Genomic DNA, 22,273 nt, shown 5'->3' with positions numbered 1-22,273 from the left:
CTGATACAACCATATCCCCTCTGACATATTGTAGTTAATCCATAATCTGCACAAGGTAGTGTTAAGCAGCATTCTGAAGATTAGATTACCTCTGTGTCCTTCATCGTTTGTATTCTCAGTAATGGGCTGCATTGTTTTGGATTTAATCCTATTTAATCTGCGTTCATCATGGGGATGTGGAAGCTTACTGTACTTTCAACCGCTTGAGCTGTAATCTTACAGTGCTGGGGAAAGAGAACAAGCCATGGTGTGCAGGGAACTGTCCAATTAGGTATGAAAGTGTCTTTCTCCTTGGGGCCAAGCCACTCTTGGAGCCTTTGAGCAAGGCCTGTTGCTATGGTGCTGGGAGCATATGTGGAAAGCAAGAGCATATACTGTATACGTATGAACTGCATATGGTAGTTGAGCATGCACGGCTGCTTTCATGTATCCCCGATGTTGTTCCTAATGTTAACCCAGCATGTGTTTTCGCTGTGACGATGCATGCTGTATGTGTATGACAGCTCAGAAGCGTCACATTAGCAGCATACTGTACTAAAGTGCAGTCGTGAACCTTTCACCAGTCGTGTGCTGAAAATCATGAAAGACTGGGGGAGGTCAAAGGGCATTTTTACACTGATCAAAAACGTCCTTGGAGAGAGGCTCGCTGGGATGGTAGCTGACGGCCCCACTAGTCTTCCGTGGCAGGGGCTGCATGTGTCAGAAGTGTATGGATAGAAAGCTGATTGCGGTGAGAGCCCAACGGCGAAGGACTCCTGGCACGTGGAGTGAATACTGAGCAAGCCGAGCTCTTGGGAAGCCTCATTAGACGTTTAGGGGCGTCCTGTTTTCCCCCTCTCTGGACAGCTGGACAGCTAAATTGTTTGTGGATCAATAGTTTAGCTTCCTCCTGGCTCCACAGAGTGAGTGAAGTGCATTTAAACTCAAGAAATCCCATTATGCTTGGCATAGATGGGAAGCATAGCACTAGGCACCTCAGAAAGTACTATTGCTCCGTCCATGATTCAATCAGCATGTTTGTTTATCTGCAGCGCTACTGAGACCACCCAGTCATTTTACTAACATTTTTTTATTTCCATTTTGTCGGCTAAATAGATCCTTCAATAAGCTCAATATCCGATGATATTTTTAGTCAAACCTTTATTTACCTACTTTAAAGTGTTAAGAGATCATTAAAGTTTATTCCCTTTATCCACCGAGTGCTGTCTCTTTTTCTACCACTTTGTTTGTTCTGATGTAGTTAATATAAATATGCCAACATGAGAAATGAAGAAGCGTATTTTAATATCTAACTCTCTAAATATATCAATGGATGAAACTGAGCTCTCACAATTTGCCGTTCATGCTGCGTTTTTTTTTTTTTTTTTTTTTTAGAACATCTGATGTTTTTCACTCCAGCTCTTTGGCTACATATGTAAAAGGCATAGAGAGAAAAGGGTAGAAAGGGAAAAAGGGGGGTGGGTTAGGGGTGTAAAGAGAAACACAGAAGAACAAAACATTCCTTAGATCAGTGTAACCAGAAATAAAAGCTGTGGCTGGTGCAGGCATTGGTCCGTGGCTCTGCTGCTGCTCTCTCCTGCCAGTGTATTTGTGTTTAGCTGGTGTGCCTCTCTACATGAAGAGCTCATTGATGTGGGCTACATTAACATTCAGTGTAGGTGAAACCTCGGCAAACAGGTTGGGTTTCTGTTTCACACCAACGAACCTGCTCCCTCTGGATCCTCTGAAAGGGTCGCGAACATTCCGCCACTCGTTCCGCGGCTAATGAATGTGGATAAAAGTGATCAAAGAATTCTTCTGTAGCCCTCGTCCTTCTGAACTGTGCACTCTCTCTCTGTGGAAGGCCTCACGCTGCCAACTCACATGTCAGTTCAGCACTTTTCAGCTGGCGCAACACTGTCACATCTGGTCCACACACTCTTGAGATGATGTAACCACCTGCATCACGCAGCTGCACTAATAGCTTCCCTCAAAGGACACTAAATTCCCCTGAAAAATGGTTTTATTTGTCTATCATGCTTTAGATCTGAACCCATGCTGCAGTCTGACACTGACTTATGCTAATAACTGCTCCAAGTTTTTTCTTGGCTCAGTTTTTAGCTGCAAGGAGCTTTTGTTGTAATCTGCCAGTTCCTGCTATTGACTTTATTCTTACACTTTTACTTAGCAACAGAGAATGGCTCCGTGGCTGATATTACCCCATTAAAAAAAAAAAAAAAAAAAAAAGTGATCCTGAGGTACTTTATTTTTTCCGTGCTGAAATTATCATTATCAGAAAGGCAGGGGTAGAGATGGAAGGTGAGGGGGGGACAGTGGAAACCAGGTACCAGGTTGTTGTTGTTTTTTGTCTTTTACCATGTGAGATTTACTCAGTAGTAGTGGGTCAAAATATCGATTTGGTGATAGATCGTGGTCCTTCCTTGTGCAATACGATAATCGATACGCCAGTAACGATATTTAAAATGATAAATTAAGGCGTAAACTGTCCCAAATGTTCTGTATTTCATACTGGCTGTAGAGGAAGTGAGACGAGCAATGCAAAAAATAAATAGGCTGCTAATGAAGACGTAAACCAAGATGCCACACTTAAAATTCTCTTTACTGTCTGAGGGAGATACCAACATTAATTCACCACACATCTCTCTCACATTATTCCATAGAGAGGAAAATAAGCCCCACATGCATATTAATGGAGCATTTCTCCACAGTAGGACGCAGCACTGGAAAGCTTCCATTCTGTATGTGTTGGATAAAATGTGTCAGTAGTGTGGTGACCACTGTCACCGGTTGTATTATTCATGAGGACGGTGTAATGGTGGAGGAAAGGGCATCCGGAGGTGAATCTGAATGAGAGTCATCAAGGATATGGCGATATAAACAGAAAAAAAACCAAAAACCTTTTGTTTGATGTGAAGATTAATAAATAAATGTTGATCAACAAGGAGAAGTGATCTGCTGTCTCGGCTGGAATCAACGATTAATCAGTAGTTCACCTTTACAAGAGGAAGAGCATTGGCACACAGGACAGACGGAGTGAAGGACACAGCGTCACAGTCGGCCAGCACACATGCACACATGCACACATGCACCACACTCCTCACACTCATATTCAGAGTGGGTCGAAGAGGAGGGGTTGAACAAAAACAAAACAATGCTCTTCTGTATAACTGAAGGGGAAAGGACTCTGTGGTAGTATGCATCACGTTAATACCATTCACTCATGGCTAACAACATTATGATTATTATGAGTTTTCAGCAAAACATGCTGCTAACTAGAGCTATATCTTATCACGATGTATGTTTTTATATCATTCAATGTCGATCTCTATCACAATTTACATCACATCAGTATTTCTGTCAAGCTTAAAAGGTTCCTCTTTAAAAGGTTATTTTCGTTAAATGTTTATTTTGTACACGTTGAACATAACTATAGCACGTTCTGCAAATTAATTTAGATAAAGATTAGATAAAACGGGTCTATATTAACTAAACGCTTAATATTTACAGGTTTGAAGGAACGACCTTCATGCTGTGTCTTTCTTTGTTGAGCTCAAAATAGGTTAAATTGTCGGCAAACAGTTCTCCCTCTGCAGTCCGTATATAGCAGGGGAAGAACTGTCCGGGAGAAATAATTACGTTATCCAGGGAAAATACTTTTATCCGCCGCTTAAATGTAGGCGATGCGTTTGTGATATCAGCGTTTTTTTTTGTTGTAGTTGGAGAAGACACTATGGTCTGCTGTTGTGGTGCAGACATCACCGACACGTACTTGGATCTTAAGACTGTAAAGTCTTGCACTGTTTCTTCTCCAGGAGATGTCTTCTTCTGTAACACTGTTGCTCCAGGTTTTGTTTGGATTTTCTGTGATCATTTCTTCTCTTTCTCTTCTGGCGTGGCTGCAGCGCGATTGGTTCAAAGCACCGCTTCTCTCTTTGTCTGTTGGGGTCGTCTGTCAAAACATGGATGAAATGAGTTTAAAGTTATAGCAAGGTTATCTTGTTTTTATATCCAGAAAAAGTTCCATCGCGATATATCATTATCGTTTTATCGCCTACTGCTAACTGTAATTGATGAATCACGTTTTCCACTATAATGTTTAATATGAAACTACTGAAAAGACTGCTACATGGTCTGGTTCTGCATCTTCTCCCATTGTATGTTATTGCTAATCTGAGATATTGTACTATATGTAAGCTCACCTTTCTGATCCAAATATTTGTTACTTATGTCTACAAACGTGCATATCAATGTGAAAGTGTTGCTTTTCGCTGAAATCAGGCTATCTGTGTACATTCTCATTCAACTATCATCGTTCTCTAAGGGTCATTGAATGGATGTTGAAATCCAGGAATCTGTGAAAGGTTTTCCTGCCAACTTTCAGAAATAAAATAGGTGAAAAGTTCCCTGTGAATACTATTTGAGCCGTCGAGCAAAGGCATCTGTTTGAAGCATAATAAATGAATGGTCTCAATAACCTAGTTTGTCTTTCTTGCATTTACTGGAACACAGCTGAGCTTGATTAGGAATACTGAAGCTACATGAATTGCTGCCTGTGCTGAATGGCAAACAGATTCAACAATTACTAGGGGATTTCTTTGTCCAAAGTACTCCCACACATCTGTACACATGCTTATACTTACCCAGCTGAGTTTGTTGTATCATGTATCAAACTGCAGTCAGTTAAAGGTCTGGATAAGATATTAACTCCTCTTTTCAATGCATGTTCCTCACCTCTTCCCTGTTTAAGTGGGCCCATGTTCTCGTGTCATGTGCCATGGTCACGTAGTGTGACTTGGCCGAGTTTCACCTGTTGACTCAGGTCTTTGCCCAAGCTGTGCTCATTGTTAGTCCACTCACACACTGCTTTCCAACAGGCTGTCTTACTGTGGCCATGTGCTCTGCAGTAAACACAGGCTGACTGGCTCTGTTTTACATGGACACTCTGTTCCGGACATGATCGTAGATGGATTGGAATGTTCCAGATTGAGTTGTTTTTGTTTTTTTGGGGGGGGGGGGGGGGGACTGAATCTTGAATGATCTTACAAAAGAAACAACTAACAGATGAATGGGGTGCTTTGAGTTTTGCCCAGTAAAGACTGTGGAACCTGCAGTGGCACAAGAGTAGAAGACGATTTGTGATTGTTAGGTTATGAATATGCCTGCTACTTGAGCATTGACATACAGGAGACTAATACAGTAAGTAGATCACTCACTGGATCCACAGAGCATGCTTTGTTTCTTCCACTTTCACTGGAGTATGTGCTCACTGGGCTTCTCAGAACAATATAGATCATTTGGGCTGTGTTTAAAAGACCTATGAAGGGCTTTGGTCACTCTATTTAAGTTGTTTGGACATCAAATTTAATATTTACTATTTTACATCATAGTTCTTGCCTTGTCTGTCTTGTGTTGTGTACTTCCTGCCTATTTTGGTTTTCTGCTTCATTTGAATGTGTATCACCCGTGTCCCATTATAACAGCCTCTGTTGTGTATTTAATCTCTGCGCTCAACAGTCTGTCAGTCAGTTAATCTGTTTTGCTCCCGCTCTGTTCTCTGAAGATTCCTTTAGTTCTACATTAATTTGATCCTGTCATTGTTTTTCAATATGTTTGCTGAACAGGTCGTTTGATAAAGCACTGCCTTCATGTCTTCGCTGGCGTGACACCTCTTCTCTGTGTGTTGTGGCACTGGACCACGTGTATATAAATGGCACAAACACATCTGAACACTCACACTTCACATTCATAATTCTCTGAAAGCTCAGAGTTCAGGATGTGGCTGTGCATGAATTTCTGTGTCGTAATTAGTTTCAATTTCAGCAATAGACTGGGTTGAACAAAAAGCAGCACGGCACTGTCAGAAAGGTAGTTCACCACATCCAGCTGAAGGTGACACTTCAGTTTTACTGCCTCCTGGACTCATAACTAACCTGATGCACACATATTTGCATCGACATTATGATTTTTTCTTTTTTTATTTAAATCTATGAGTTGCACAAACCTGCCCCTGGCAGTAATGTAGCGGTTACATCACAGCTACTGCACCAAATCAAATGTTCACTCCCTAAGCTCCCTCTGTCTACCTTTCACATGCCTCTGTTTTCTTTCCATTGCCCTTCAGTCTGTGAGTAGCTCTGACAGAAGGTGGGTAGAGTCCACTGGACAGATTATGTAAATAGATTAACAAACAAAACAATAGATGTGGCTAAAACTATTGTATAATTGTTTTAGTTTTGGATGGAAAGGAAAAACTAGGACATCGGGGAAATCTACTGTATAGTGTAGCATTTGTTTAACTGTAATTACTGTGAACGAACAGACAGAAACTCTGCAAACTGTTAGAAAAAGACAGATGGTAAAATCTCCTGCCAAGTTATGTGTAACAGGAAAAGAAGTAAAATGCCACGACAATAGGGAAGAAATAAATATTGTTGGAGAGACCAAAGAGGTTGAAAGATGATTCTAATGAAGTACAATATTTTTGTACATGAAAATCAAACAATAAATTGATTCCACAGTCAAGTCTAGTGGTTGCCATGTTTCCACGGGCATGGAATAATGCCTGTTTTGAGTCTTGAACCCCCCCCACACACACACAAACACACATAACACAACCACTGCTGTGTTTGTGACTGATTTACATTTTGTCTCAGTGGTCGTTGCATCCTCATGTGCTTGGGATGTACATTTTTCTGACAATTAGTGCAGCTGTGAGTGTAATCGTTTCCCTAAATGCTGAGGCGATGGAACACTATAGACTCTGAAGCTGAATTTGCACATAGTGCCGTGGACATGTAACACAGATTCACACACACACACACACACACACACACATACTCAGTCAATCGCTCACTAGAGCTGCTGTGTTTCTCTTACAGAGTTCTGCAGAAATAAAGCAGAGTGTGTGGAGGAGAATACGCTTAAGATTGTCACATATGACTGATCCAAAGCTTTGTTGGAGTATTCGTGCATTACTCGCATGTATCCCACAGAGTAAGAAATAAATGGTAATTACTCATTATACATCAACAATATATATGTTTTACAGACAAGAACATTTATTTAACTGCTTCACTTTGGAGAAAGGTAAAAGTAAAGATGAGAGCTATGACACACATGATAGATGTGTTAGTATTACAGACACTCCTCCTCTGAAATGTTCTAGTTGTATGGACAACATTGATGATGGCACAATCACAGTTTGGTGAGGTGATGAAGAAGAACACTGTTATGATTATGAGGCAATCTGATCATTTGTTTTCATTTCTATGGTACAATTTACTATAGAAATGGTCTGTATTCATATAGCACTTTTCTAGTTTTTTGACGACTACTCAAAGCTGCTTTACACTACAGTTTTGCCATTCACCCATTCACTCACACATTCATTCAGCACATCTATGTGCAGCACATTTTCAATCTTTTATACCCACTGACACTCTGCTGGCACAGTCGTCAGGAGCGTCAAGTGTCTTACCCAAGGACACAGTGGCCACCGGCTCCTTAGGCTCTCTTTCTTTGTTTGGGTGGGTGTGCATTAAATGATGTCACTATCATCAGTGTCATTTAATGTAACTGTTGAAGTGAGAATCCAGTTGAAATCACTATATAACATGTATTCTAAAAGTGAAGGAAAAGAAAAGCAGCTTCTGCCTCTTAAGTGTTTGCATCTTGGACATCTATAGCATCAAGAGTTAATGCAGTTTGCCTCTGACCGTAGACAAAGCTGCGGTTTTTATTGTGAAACATCATGAATTAAAGACCTGTGAGGTCAGAGCCATTGAAATTCCTGTGAACAGGCTGAAAATTGTGGCATTCCGTTTCAAGGACAAACAACAACCGTTGTGATTGAAGACGTGGATGATTAATGACCAGCTGGCATAATGGAACAGTAAACATGTCATGATATTCCTGACATCAGAGCACCAAGCTGTTTCTGCTGTCACCTCAGAGTAAAAAAGTGTGTGAATGGTCCCACATAGAATATACTGCAGGAGCACAGAGTATGAAATGCCTTTTTTTGTGAATATAAGACTGTATGTTATTGTTATAGACTGGACACATGCAAACATGTCTTACTATTTAAAAAGAAAATGTAAATGCTGGCCCAAATTTGTTGAGATGACCTACTTTCTTTATACAAGAGGTTCTCAGACTTTTCATAACACAAACTAATATAAAACTGCATTGCTGTTGAGCCTTTGAAACTCTTCCTTTTCTCTCAAGTGAGAAAACAAACATCAAATTAAAATCAGATGGGATGTTTTGAAGAGAAAACAGCAGTAGGCACAGTCAGTTAGCCTGAGTCTGTTGCTGGACAACTGTGTGTGTGTGTGTGTGTGCGTGCGTGCGTGCGTTAGGGAAACCTCTAATGGTAATGTGGGATCTCACTGCAAACCCAAAGGCCAAATCAGGACAATTCTCTATTCTAACAAACAAACAAAACAAAAACTGCTGTACAATCCTAATCCAGGTTTTGTTTTATTTCAAGTGTTTTGGACTTTCAGTTTCCTGATTTGAGTTTTATTTTGTCTAAGTGACTGGTGTTGGTTTTTGACGATTTCCTGTTTTATTTTGACACATCCTGTCTCATTTTGTCATGACACTTTGTCATTTCCTGGTTTCTGTCTGCCCCACCCTAATTAGTTTCACCTGTGTCTCGTTGTCTCTCTGCGTCGCCCTTTTCCCTCCGGTTTGCTCCTCGTGTCTTGTTCCCCTGTGATTTTGATCTCTGTGCCTTTTTGCTTTGCTGTGTTTTTGCTTTGTTTTTGTTGCAGTTCTGCGTTGGTTTAATACATGAAAAAATTATTTTTTCCTGCTCTAACCCCTGAGTTGTCTTGCACTTGGCTCCGTCATCTCAACATGTTCGACATGTTCTGATACATATTATTGGAAATGCCTCAGAAAATACCCAAAAAGCAGGCAGAAACACAATCCTTTACAACTTACTACGACTTAAAAAGTATAGTTCAGATAAAAATGCTATTTTCTTATATTGGAAATCACTTTTTCACTCCAAAGCTGTAGTTGCACTTTGCTGCCACTGGCAGGTGCTGTTCTAAGAGTAACAGAGAAGTTCTCATTGTGTGTTAGCCACAGCAAAAATGTCAGTCATCTGTCAATATTTGGTTCCTTCAGAACCAGAAGCTGTGCGTGTGTTATGTCGTTGCCTCCACCAAGGAGGTTATGGTTTTGGGTTTTTTCTGTTTTCTATTTTTGTCTGGTTTTGTGCAGCATAATCCACAAAGTAAAGGGCAGATTTGGACGAACATTTCTGGAGATGTAGGTTATGCCTTTATGAAGAAATTATTGGATTTTGGTGGTAATCTGGATATGGATTCTGATTCAGGAAAAATAGTTAATCTTGTGATTTAGGTGTGTATTGACACTGACGCTCTCTGGGTAATTTCCTTAGTTACACACATTGATACTGAGGTATTAGCTTCATACAATATATGCTATGCCTTTCATAAATCTGCATTTGAATGTTCCTACAGGCCTGTAAAGATGTTTTCTTGACACATTTCCTCTTATCTTCTTGCATCGAGCTGCTTACTTTACATTGTATGCGTTCTGCTCAGCAAGCATGAAAATTGCCCCATTTAAGGAAGCCCTCCCATGCATCTCAAGATGCAACGCTTCTTCAAGCACTGAGAGAAACTCATTGACCCTTCATCTGAGGGTTCTGACTGAAGTCTCCATAGACTATGCTGCTTCAAGTGAACAACGAAATGAAACCTCAGATTTCTCCCTATTTTACCCTATTGTCCTCAACATTGTTTAATTGCTAGTGCTTCGGGGTATAAGTGATTAAAGGTTCAGTCTTAAAAAGAGCAGCATTGTGCATGTGACAATGAATCACTTGAATGCCAATGTTGACCTATATATTAGGGTTTGGGTCAAAGGAGGGGCAGGCTAGCCAGTGCATAGGGCACACATTGAGTCTAATGAGCCTAAGTAAAGCACCCAGTGACAAGACATGCGTCAAAGTGGCACGCACAGAAAGAACCAACAGGAAAAGATTTTTTCTGTGCTCATTGATGTTGCTCATTGTACTCGCAAATACTCCTTCAGATTGGACAATATCTGATTGTAAATCAATAAATACATGTTTTAATTGCATTTGAACGTTATTTCCAACAGGACAGAGTGTAGAAGACTCCCCCAAGTAGAAACATTTTTTTTTTGTGTGACTCTAAGCCTTATTATCTGTGCCTTGATGACTCTTCTGATGCGGGAATCAATACAGTCTGAGTGGCTCCTGGGGCACAGGGCCCACTACAGGAAGCAGATATCGCTGAACTATCCATTATGGATGAGAGTTGTAAAAGGCCTGATAAAAGAGAAGGAACGCCAGCAAGACAGGGTCAGAGGAAAGATAGAAAGCAGGGATAAGAAGAAGATGAAGCAAAGGATGGGTGGAAGAGCTTAATCAGAAGCAGAGTGGGGGAGGAAAAAGTGAAGGTGAGGATTTGCAGCAGGACAGTAAGTGATTTGTTTTTTGTTGTGGCTCAGCTGCCTCAGTGTGGCTGCCTCCTGCTATTTCTCCAGTATTGATGGAATGCTTTTTTTGTTTTTCCACCTGAGAGAATGGAATTGTCATCCTCCCTCCTTCCTACAGTGTGTCCTCACCTCTGCAACTTGCAAGAAACATAATGTGTATATTTTCTTCTTCTAGCAGCAGCAACAATGAACAAACATCCTTATCTTGCTACATTGTAGTCTTCTTACTTATCCTTCTATCCTGTAATAATTTGTTTCCTCCCCACTGAGGCTGCCCCTGTTATTACTCTGCCTTTCTCTGTAAGTCTGCACCCCCCCCCCCCATTGTCACTGTGCTGTCTTTCTTCCTCCTCCTCCTCCTCCACTGTGACGTGAGGTCACAGCTGGGGAGCCCTATGATTTGCCAGCTAAATGTTTATGTGATGGAGGCAGATGTCTGTCCTACACAGTCCCTGTGATGGAGGAAGCCGGGGACAGCATGACGGCCGTCGCTAACCAGCAGTAGCAGACTTAATCCTGAGCCATAGTGTTGGAAAAGAGATATGTTGCTGGCTCCCTGCTGCTGCCAACTCAACGCTTACGGGTGCATCTGTGTGCACCTCGGGGTGTGTGCACGGGAACAGAGGTTGGTGGCAGACTGAGCTCACTGTTTGTTTGCTGCTGTGTGGAGGTACACAGAGCACCATTGCAGAGCAAGTTGGCTTACTTCTCTTGGGTTACCAAGCACGCGTGTATCCGTGTGTGCGTGCGTGTGTGTGTTTTCTCCAGTGCAGCTCAACTCTGCTGGCTCTGGGATTCTGTCCTCTGCTGAGAATGGCTAATTATTTGCCTGTGAATGAAACCTCCTACATCAACACTGCAGTGCTGCACAAGGAGAGGGTGAAGCTCTGGAAGCATGATGTGAATGTTCTGTACTCTGTCTGCGTGTGGTGACTGCTCCTTTTCAGTTTGTGCGATGTTCAAAGATAGTTGGTGGGTATTAGAATGTTCGTTGTTGCTCCTTGTCTGCATTGTGCGTTTCTAAAAGTGCAATATGTAATTGTTTTTCTCGAGCCGCTGCTCAGGGCTGGGTCATACTTTCTGCTTCCACGGAGAGCCTTTGCATTTCCACATGTGTTTACATGACGGTGGTTTTAGTTCATGGGTCCGTGGCAGTCCAGCGTTCCAACTCATTTCACAAGATGTGTCATGTATGGTCATCAGGGCGAATCGTCAAGCTTTATGGTTGTGTCCTAAATGTGCGTTGTTAATTGGTGCATGTCATTTTTCCTTGTTTGAAAAATGCTGCACATGCAGTTGGTGTTGCGCTCAGAAGCTCATCACAATAACATCAAGACTAATTTATCACTACGTGTAAGCAAAATCTTATGTATGGGCTTTTACGGTCAATCAGCAGCAGCAGCGTCACATCATACATCCCTGCATCTTCATACTTAACAAGGTTGTTCTCCATTTGGTCACGACTATCTGACCTTAGGAAATCTCGTACCTTCATTCACTTAAACCTCGAAGCACTGCCAACATTAGCATCTACAGAAACTGTTGGGGCAGTTTCTTCTGTTTTCACATGTTAGCTATTTGTTCTTCTTTTGTTCAGCTGACTCACTGAGAAGCAATAAAAGGGTTTGAAGAGATGATCAGATCTGTGTCATCATGGCCAATTTACTTGAGCTTAAATTCAAGCCTTTGAGAGCATGTACCTGTGCCTTTCATTTTATTGATCAACCATGAACTGCAGCGGGGAAGGACGTGTTGTTTACCTGCATTACATGATGTGACAGTTGTTGTTCTTGTTGAGCAGGACAGAGTTGACAACACGTCAACACACCAGTTCACTGCCAAAGAAGCCTAAGAGAGTGAAACCCATTAAGACAACAGCAAGGCAATGCAAAGCTTAAATATAAAAATGCCTCTTTGAGAAGCTAAGAACAATGTGTCACTGAATATGCACTTTTGTTTTTCCTTCAGTGCATTCAGTCTTCTCATTATATTTAACGCCACATCAAATGTGATTACAGGGAGCAGAAGGAAAGCAGGACCCAGCAGAATTCAAAATGACTCGCACACAGTGTCACACACACAGAATCTATTTTAAACTTCATTTGCCATTCATTTTTTTTAATGTTTATTCAGTTTTTGATGGTCTGTTTGTTTCCATCTAACTTCACTGGTCCACAATTTACATGCAAAGTAAGCTTAGTGAAAACTCCTTATCTGCAGCTGTAACAGACTTTTCAATGATAAAGCAATCTACTACCATAGACTTGCAGATATCTACAAACTCTGGTTTAACAAACACCAGCAGTGCAGTTATTGTGGATCATTCTCATTTCCGTGTTCTCAGTGAGTACGTCTGCAAACTTTGTGCACCCTACAGTATATTCCACACTCATCGCGCTCATATTTCACCAGACTTTTGCCTGTGGATTATGTAAGCGCTGAGGCATCTTTTCCTCATTAATTATGCATTTTCTCACAGGTGTAACTGCAGTCCATGCATCTACGGATGTGCTGTCGCTCGAAAGGAAACGATCGCGTTGTATTCCTGTAAAGGGGTAAATTGTGCTGAGTCAGAATTATTGGGTGAACAACATCCAGAGGAGAGAGCAGATGAATGAATCCAGCCAGACACGAGCCTTCTGCGTCGCCTCTTCTCTCCCTGTCTCACCCCACACGCTGCACATGCTTTGGGAGATTTGCGCTTGTGCTTCATGAACCGAGGCGACATGCTCGCTAAAAGGAAAACATGGTGCTTGTCGCTTCTTTTAACCGCTGTGTTGACTTTTTGAGTGGCCCGTCTGTTTGATGTGAATAGAAGCCATTTGATTGGATTTTGTCTCAAGTACCATCCACAGCGTTCTTGACCTTATTTGTGAGCTTTAATGACTCGAAGGTCAGATAAAGAAATAAGTGAATTCAGGACTTTAACGGGTATGTTTTAGTGCACTCTGAATGAATGAACGCACTCTGTTTGTTCTCGAGTATTCCTTTAATCTTTTAAACCTTTTAAAAAAGTTCAATGACTCACAAAGTGAACATTATGTACAGCCTCAGGTAATACTAAAGAAGCTTTGTTCAAGCTGTAAGAGCAAGGAGCACGGAACTACTACAGTAGATGTGGTCTGTCCATCTATGGACAGATTTGTATCACAGTTGTGCACAATCCCAATAATCCCAATTTGCCTATTGCATGTTTTTGGACTGTGGGAGGAAGCCAGAGAAGCCAGAGAAAAGCATGTGTTTTCTTCTACATACTGTAATTCAGCAATACAATGTTTTTCTCTGCAACAGTGGTGCAACAGCATGTTTATGACAGTGCTGATGATGCATGTGGCTCACTGCCAGGCTAATGATGAGAGAGAAGCCCAGGTAGCGGGTTGCTTGAGTGCAGGGGGAGAAAATGGCTATGTTTTCAATTTTGAATTGTGCGTCTTTTGGTTTATGTGTGTGTGCTGTATGTATGAGTGGGAAGGGGGGCGGGGGCTTAAAAGATTAAACCCCATCTTTGGCCAAAGCGGTGAGAGAAGACCCCTCTGTGCAGTGTTTTCACCACAGGGAAGCTTCTTCACTGGGGTCCTATTTGCATGGCTCCCTGTCCTGCTCAGGGAATTGGCCTTTTCTTTTCTCATTGTCCTTCTATCCTCCTTTCCACCTTGGAGAGATCCAGCAGCACTGCTCATTTCTGAAGCAGACAATGGAGTGGAGTATTTAGGACACTTGGCAGTGTAGGCCTGTTGGAGGGGATGAGGACACGGGCTGTTAAGTAGCTCATCTCATCACACAGCCACTGTCATTATAGCTCTCCACAGCAAGGTAAGCACTGAGGAGATTCACACCACACACACCACACACTCCTGATTGTTTTACTGTGTCTTATAGGTTTGTGTGGTGGTGGTGGTCTCCTATAACCCTCCACTCAAGTAAAATGTCTGTGGCTTTTGGTCCAAATGCTTTTAATCACTCCCTCCTTCATCCCCACTGCTGTTCGGATATTTAACGCCTTGTCGTAAATGTCCACTCACTTTCCTACTTACCCCTGATACTTACTCTATATTAGAGTGTAATTTTTTTTATTTTATTTTATTTTATTTTATTTTATTTTATTTTATTTTATTTTATTTTATTTTATTTTATTTTATTTTATTTTATTTTATTTTATTTTATTTTATTTTTATTCTATTCTCATTTCTTAACTGAGCTGTTGTGAATGTGTGTTTCCCCCCTGGGGGAGGAATAAAGTCATTCAATCTTCAATATAGACTGTTTTTCTCAGTATACTTCGGGATACACTAATTACTGTATATGAACTCTTCTCTCTTATCTGTATAGCTTTCATAGCCATCAGCTGTAAGCACCACTCAGTCACTCAGTAATTATAGTTATTTACAACAGAGTCTGTAACCCTTCAGTGAATGGGACCAAGATGAGTAACCTTTTAAAACATGTCACTGGTCTCCTATAGAAACATATTAACCAATATCTTTATTGGGCAGATGCAGCGTGAAGTAATTAAGTGGAACGCTTTTTTCTTTACGGAGTGCACGTCTCCTCTGACCTTTGCCTGTATGGCACAATTTATCAAGCGCAATGGGACATACGTTCCTTACTTGGAAGCACATTCATATCCGGGTTTGTCTTCAGTATTGTCCTTTCTTGCCTTTTGCATGTAAAGGTCAATGCATCAATGTGTGATTCATTACTGTTTCAGAGCCGTTCAGATATTTGAAAGCCATCATCAATAGTCCAGTATTTATCTCAGTCTTATTGCTCGACTTCATTTAACAAACCTATTTATTTTTGTTCGTGAGAGAGGAGTAAAGAAGCCTGTCTTAGTGTTTTCAGCCAATAAGCCATTACAGAAATGGAAACCATCCATTCTTAACACGTACTTGGCTTTAAAACTAATTTATCAACTGTCTTCATGATGCTCGTGGTTGAACACTTGCAGTTCAGATGACTTCCTTGTTGCCTGACGCATGGCACGCTGTGAAAGAGAAGTTGTAGTCATTTTTAATGGTTCAGATTATGTACTGCAGTTTTGCATTTGTTTATAGACTGATTCAGTCCAGGTACATGTTATATAGTTTGAATGATAATATCATGTCAGTGGTATTCAGATCGTCTGAGGGGTATTGTGTTGACTGCAGAGGTTTGGATAAGTGGCTTACATTCGTATGGTGTCTTCTTCTGGGTAAGATGCAGAGAAAGAGAGAGTGAGATGGAAGGAAGACAGAATGACAATAAGCCATGACTGGATTGTCTGCTGCTGGATTACATCATAAATAATACCTCATACTGTTTCTGGACAAAATAACAATAAATAATAATATTAAGTGTTATTTCATGCTTCATCTTTTGATTGAAGTGAAAAGTGAGACATTCTTTGTAAACGTATGACAGCTATTCTTTGTCTGGACTGCAATAATCCATATAATGATTGCATGATTGCACTCATTACAGATCTTGACTGCATGTTGCTGAGTGACTGAGCGACTGATTGTCACATCAGTGCTCGGTAAGCCAAGTGTTGGACATGTAAGCAGCATTACAGCACTGTGTTTTATCTTTAATTTCTATTTACTCATTTGTTTAACCTTTATTTCCCATTAAGTATACACTATTTTACAGGTGAGACCTAGCTACGCCAACAACTTCAATAATATCAGATAACTAGAAAGTTTTGTGGTAAAATTCTCATCGTGCCTGCTTCTTGGTGACAAATTGTCAGCAGTTGCGAGACTTACACTAGAAAGGGAGTATTTTCTATGTTGCTGTATTGGTTATCTGTGTAATATAATTCAATTTGAGAGTAATCAGAGTATTGTTCCTAATAAACCGATCAGTGGTTCAAATAAAACTTTCTATTTATCATAGTTCCTGATAGTTTTGCACATTGACCGCAGCTGCAGCTCAGCCATAATTAAGTTTGAACCTAGTTCATCTTGTTTATAAACAGAAACAAGCAGGTGCAGTTGTGTGTGTGCATCTTGGAGTTACTGCTTCGTCTGCTGTGTAATAGACTTGCATAGCCTTTGTCTGTATCCTTTCATTTAATTGAATAAAACTGTTGGCCGTCTGGGAGATATAAACCTGTTTAACAGTTATCTTCCACTCTGACACAGAACAGAGGGAGGTCATCTTTCAGAGACACAGGTTTCCTAGGGCTCATTTGGAATGAGGGTTGTTTTTTTTTTAATACCATAAATAATTCAGAGGTTTGACTAACAATATTACCTGCTATGTGGTCAAATCAAACTCTTTCAGCTTAAAATGAAATGCATCACAGTGTGTGTTGCATATGTATTAATTTAAAACTACATTATGTAGTCATAGCAGTTGTTGTAAAAGTTAGCATTTGACAGCAAAAGACCTTTTACTCATTGGCCTTTTCCCCTGAGCTGCGGTGCAGTGGAAGACAGAAAGCAAAAACGTCGAGGAACACTGCCTTCAGATGTGCCTACCGTCTGAATACTTGATTAGTTTTTACTGTTTATAATTTCATTAATGTGCACCAGGAGGCTGCAACTCCCATCAGGCTCTGGAGAAATAAAACCAAAGAGGTTTAAAAGTAATGCCCCCTTTAAACCAGACTTAGTCACCACTGCCGCTTCGAGTCTCACTTAACGTTTCATCTTAATGTAATCTGGATCAATTTTCCTCCACCAGCCACTAAATCTCCTCTGCTCCATCACAGAATGTGTGTTTTAATAGCTATTGTTTTCCTCATTATCAGTATTTGATTCCACATCTTACGTCTGGGTGTAAGTAATGTACCAGAAGAGATGAGGTGAGGTACGAGCACACTCTTAAGGGGTTGTTTGACATCCTGGAAACGACACTTTCTCACTGGAAGTTCGATTAGAGTACTGACATTACCCTCACGCGTGTCTGTCAAACATGATGTTTCTGTGCAGCTGAAGTTTAGTATGTTATGGGGAGAAACCGTTCAAACTGCACACATGTGAGATAATTATCAATCTTTCTTATCTAACGTTTGTTGATAGAAGCTGTATGGTGTGGCCAAAACTTATAGAAACCATTTCATTGTTTGTTTGTTTTTCCAACTTCTACATGGGCAGAAAATGACAAACACTCACTAAACAGCAACATGTGACAAATCTGAAGTAAAACATCAAAAGCTGATTATTTTCAGTCAACCACCTGATCAATTAGCAGACTGATTGTTTCAGCTCTAAAGACCCTGCGGCCTCGAGACGATGTTATAATTGAGGAGAAACGCACTGACAGTGTGTGATGAGGTGCTGGTCTTGTAGACCTGCGAGCTTCCTGATGGAAATCACACATGATTGGATGCTGCAGTCGCTGGCACTGTGTCTAAGCAGTGCTCATTTTTCCTCCACTAACTGATTAAGACCAATCCAGCGTTAACCCCATCTTGGATTCCCCCCCACAGGATTACTGTAAATCTGACTGATTGAGGTGGTGGTGTTGATTGTGTGTATGTGTGTCGTGAAAGGACTGAAGGTGGTGATGGTGGTGGTTGTTGTCTTTAGGGGGTGGGGCCGTTGGAGCAACATCTTGCTTTTGAAGTCCTCCACTCTGACCTCTTCATCATACCCTCCTCCACCCTATCATCGTTCCCCTTCATTCCTCCCCCACATCACTGCATCTGTCCCAGTTGATAAGGGCAGACGTTTCTGTTAAGTTCCTCACTTGATTATGCAGCTCGCATCGGGCCGAGCACAGAAACCGAGATGTTTCACTCACTTTAACTGAGCTCACTGTGTCCTAAGGGGGCGACGGGGTCATGATAAATATCACAGATGACAGTATTAATCATTGCAGTACGGCGACAAAATCCCAAGCTCCACCCCCCTCCCCCCTCCCCAGCAGCCTTGACTTGATGGCATATAATTTCTGATTTCAGACTAATGAGGTTGAGAATTGTAAGGGGAGTGACGGGAGAGAGATTGAAATTGAAAAGAAAATCCACCAAAATCAAACCGCAGGCACGAGCAGTAATAGCACTGGCTTCATCCAGTGTGTGATTTATGAGGGAGAAGAAATGGCCTTGTTTGAGGGCTGTCACGTCTGGACCTGGTGATTTACTCTGATAACTTGAGCGCTCTCATCCCGTGCATTCAGGCTTTCCAAGATAGGACAGGAGAGGCAGGAGGCTCCATTAATACTGATTATATGAGCATTCTGCCTCTGTGTGTGGTACTGCTCTGATTTTTATTTTTTACACTATATCAACTCGGTGACAGTTCTTAATGGGATAGATGGGATTGGTTCTCTTTGTGCTCCAAAGAGGCTCCTTGTTGTCTACGCTAATCTCCTAAGTGCATCTATTAAGATCATTTATCATTTATGAGTTGGAGAAATTATACTGCAGGAATGTAGCTAGAGTGAGATAAGTGGGATAGAGCTCTAATAAACACATTTTTCCGTTCTTTGACTCCTGATTTCTTATTTCCACAGAAAGCAAACACTGACTGAACACATGACTGCAAACCATTGTATAATCAGTACAAAAACATAGAGAATCCAGACTTGCATCACATTTTTCCGAGAGCAACAACACGATATTCCAGATAACCAATATATAAAATATAACATTTGTATCATGATCATTTGTAATGGGAAGTTCAACAACTTAAGGAGTTGCAGCGATTCATCCGAGCACACTAGGTGTTTGTTTTACAACACCAGCAGTCCTGTTCCAGAGGAAAATGAGTGTTTGCCTTGTTTCTTTGCCATTTCTAAAAGGCCCCCCCATAGCACAAAAACTGCTCCTTTTGAAAAGTGTTGCTAGGATACAGGCCAGCGTGAAAATGAAATCGCCTCTGTATTGTTTAGCTGCAGCTGTACAGCTTGGACATTATGTCCAACGTATTGTGTGTGTCATAACTGTCCAGGTTTTTTTTGTTTTTTTTCTTCTTTGTGTCAAGTGTAGCTTGCAAATTAAACACATTCTCCTCAGTAATCCATTTTCTGCAGTAAAGCACCATTTGTCTGTGGAGGTGAGAACTCAATCGTGCTGTCACACTTTCTGAGTCTGAGACGGCCGACACCTCCGGCTGATTTCAAAGATCTAATATTCTGCCTCATGTTCAATTTCACTCTAATCAATGCACATCAGTCCAGCATGACCCGCGAAACAATGGACAGGTGTTGTAATATTGTGCCCAGCATTGTATCAGTAAGAAAATACACAAGATGTTAAATTTGATTGCAAATTATATTTAATATGCAATGATAAATCCACTTTTTTAATTAAGATTCTCTCAGAAATCATGCTGCAAATGGTACATACATTTTTTCAAAATGTCAAAGGACAACTGATGCTAACTGATGCTAAGCTTTACACACTTTGACATCACATGGTGACACAGTTTTCCATTTAATTTCCCCGGAGGTTGTGCTTTTTTTGGGCAGGATGTTTAACTGAATGATTGACTGGGTTTTAAACGACTTAAAAGTAAAGATGAGCCGTCATGACACTCAGTATCGGTCTGATACTGGTCAGAATCACTGGATCGGATATCACACAGATAACAAAGTCAAATCCTAAATATATATCCAAAAATCCCATATATATATATATATATATATACTGTATATATATGTACTTATATTAGTGTTGTTATTAATGGCGTTAACGCAAACCCATTTGACTGGCGTGAATGCTGTTGCAACAACTCGTAACGTTAGATAAACTACAACTCTCTTATTATTGTGCAGCACTCACAATAAGATGAATAACTCAAAATATGCAGGGTGTGTCTCAATATATGTTGTCTCAATAAAAAAAAAATTTGCACAAAGCAAGCCGATCCACTTTTCTATGTTGATAAGAGCTTTTTAATGAGAAAAAAAAAATCAAGGGACGTTTAGAGTAGATAAAAATGTGCGTTTAATTGTGATTAATCGCGAGTTAACTATGACATTAATGCGATTAATCGCAATTAAATATTTGAATTGTTTGACAGCACTAATATATATATCACATGCTTCACTATGCACACTACACACTATGACTTATGTGTGTTAGAGAGTTATGTCTGTTATGACTCAGCACAAATGTGTTCAAAAGGGTCTAAAATGAGTGATGTGGCATCCACATCTCATTTTCTACTCCCCTGTTCTTGCATAACCATTATTTGAGAATCTCCTATGATCACACGAAACATTTGTCTGAAGTATTTTCAACCATTATGGAAAACTCCATCTTTTTCTCTCTGTAAGCACTCTGTCCTTTCACACTTTGACAGCTGTTGCATTTCAACTGAGAGCCAGTGTTATGGTGTGATGTTAGAATCTTGTGGGCAGAGAGTGAGCAGTCAGATGCCCACTCATCTCAACCAGTGTCCAGGATTTCCTCTGGCAACTGTCCAAATGTCAGTCATCCCATGTCAACCAATCAAGTTGCTTGTGTGTTGGAGACTGACAGGAAGCCGAAACACATCTAAGTTGTTATGAATACTGTGTATTCATGGTTCACACTTGTCTTGTGCTGTGGCACATACAGTTCCCACACAGTGATGTTTTATCGTGAGACAAATGGACAAGTTCATGCAACGAATGCTTAGATAATTGGATTAATCCAGTTGTTGGTGATTAAATAACATGGTTTTGTTGGATTTCACGATGAGTCATCTTAAAGTAACTTTCTAAAAGACAAACCAGACCTTTCAAAGATGTTATAAAAAGCCGAATTTTTCAAAGATGTTTTCTCTGTGCTGTTGGATATTCTTTCGTGTGTGTGTGTGTGTGTGTGTGTGTGTATATATATATATATATATATATATATAGGCTTGTTTGTTGTCTACAAATAGGAGTAAATGTCGACAGCCAGTTTATATGTTTTGCTCCTGTGTTTCATCTCAGTGGAGATTCTATCACATTTCCGCAAACTGACAGTTTCGGCAAACAGCATCCCTGGCTTCTGTACATTTAACAACCTGTCTCTTTTCTTGTTCTCCTCTTGTCTCTTCAAGGAATTCCTGACCGTCCCGCTAATGTACCCTCATCTGAGCTTCTAGCTTTAACCCCACCAGGTGGTTCTCACTTCAGCACCATGCTGCACCTCACCCTGCTCCTCCATCTCCTCCTCCTTTCACACTCCTCTGCAGGTCAGTCACACGACAGCATAAATGATCTCATTATGTGTTAAACTTTGATCTTGAGGTAAATATACCGATGAAAGCATCACATTTCTAAAATAATCATGCATAACCATTTATTGCCTATTGTGACAGCTTTGACTTTACTATTAAATATTTATGCGATCGTATTAAACTTCTCAGCTTAGTGCTACAGTTGATGTTAGGTATAATGTCACAACCTGTATGTGTGTACATGTGAAAACAACTTAAATCTCTAAAAAGTCTCCTGTCAGATTTGATTTCAAACGCATTCAAAATATGGGAGCTTTGATTGGGAAATTTTCCACCATTTTTTGTCCTTTTTCACCGAAGATTGTGGCAGTGTTACAGGTAAAGCTAGAGTGTCATTGTAGAGGCTAAACCTGTGCTTTATATTAAAGTAATACTATTTTGTGCGGCTCTGTGAGAAACAAAGATGTTTTCTCCAGCATGTAATTTGAAAATTGCAGAAGGCCGTGTTGCGGTTTTGATAAAGGTTTGATTAGTTGTTCAACCCTACTGACAACTGTAGTTTCCGATTAATCCAAATCTGAACCAGCACAGGTCTGTTTATATTATTCCCAAAGTCTCTTAGAGTCAATTTACTTAGTCCTGAAACTTTCCTACCTATTCCTACCGATATAAAAAAGAAAAATCATTGC

The 22,273-nt window shown here is 40.6% G+C and overlaps 1 protein-coding gene across 3 annotated transcripts in view; it reads left to right on the top strand.

The window, feature by feature from the left end:
- LOC131470258 (contactin-1a-like) overlaps positions 1 to 22,273 on the top strand; it is a 56,947-nt gene that overhangs the window by 6,000 nt on the left and 28,674 nt on the right. The window contains exons 1-2 of one of the 3 annotated variants that reach the window (XM_058645965.1): positions 5,078 to 5,196; positions 21,465 to 21,599. In XM_058645965.1, the coding sequence (XP_058501948.1) occupies positions 21,545 to 21,599 (55 nt within the window). In that variant the 5' untranslated portion in view covers positions 5,078 to 5,196; positions 21,465 to 21,544. Of the gene's footprint in view, positions 1 to 5,077; positions 5,197 to 11,046; positions 11,129 to 21,464; positions 21,600 to 22,273 lie in introns of those variants that run through there. The other 2 variants (XM_058645966.1, XM_058645964.1) reach the window with 2 other exon arrangements.

Source organism: Solea solea, chromosome 12 (genome assembly GCF_958295425.1).
Source record: "Solea solea chromosome 12, fSolSol10.1, whole genome shotgun sequence".
Classification (NCBI taxonomy): Eukaryota; Metazoa; Chordata; class Actinopteri; order Pleuronectiformes; family Soleidae; genus Solea; species Solea solea.
This window is presented reverse-complemented; position numbering and strand designations above follow the sequence as displayed.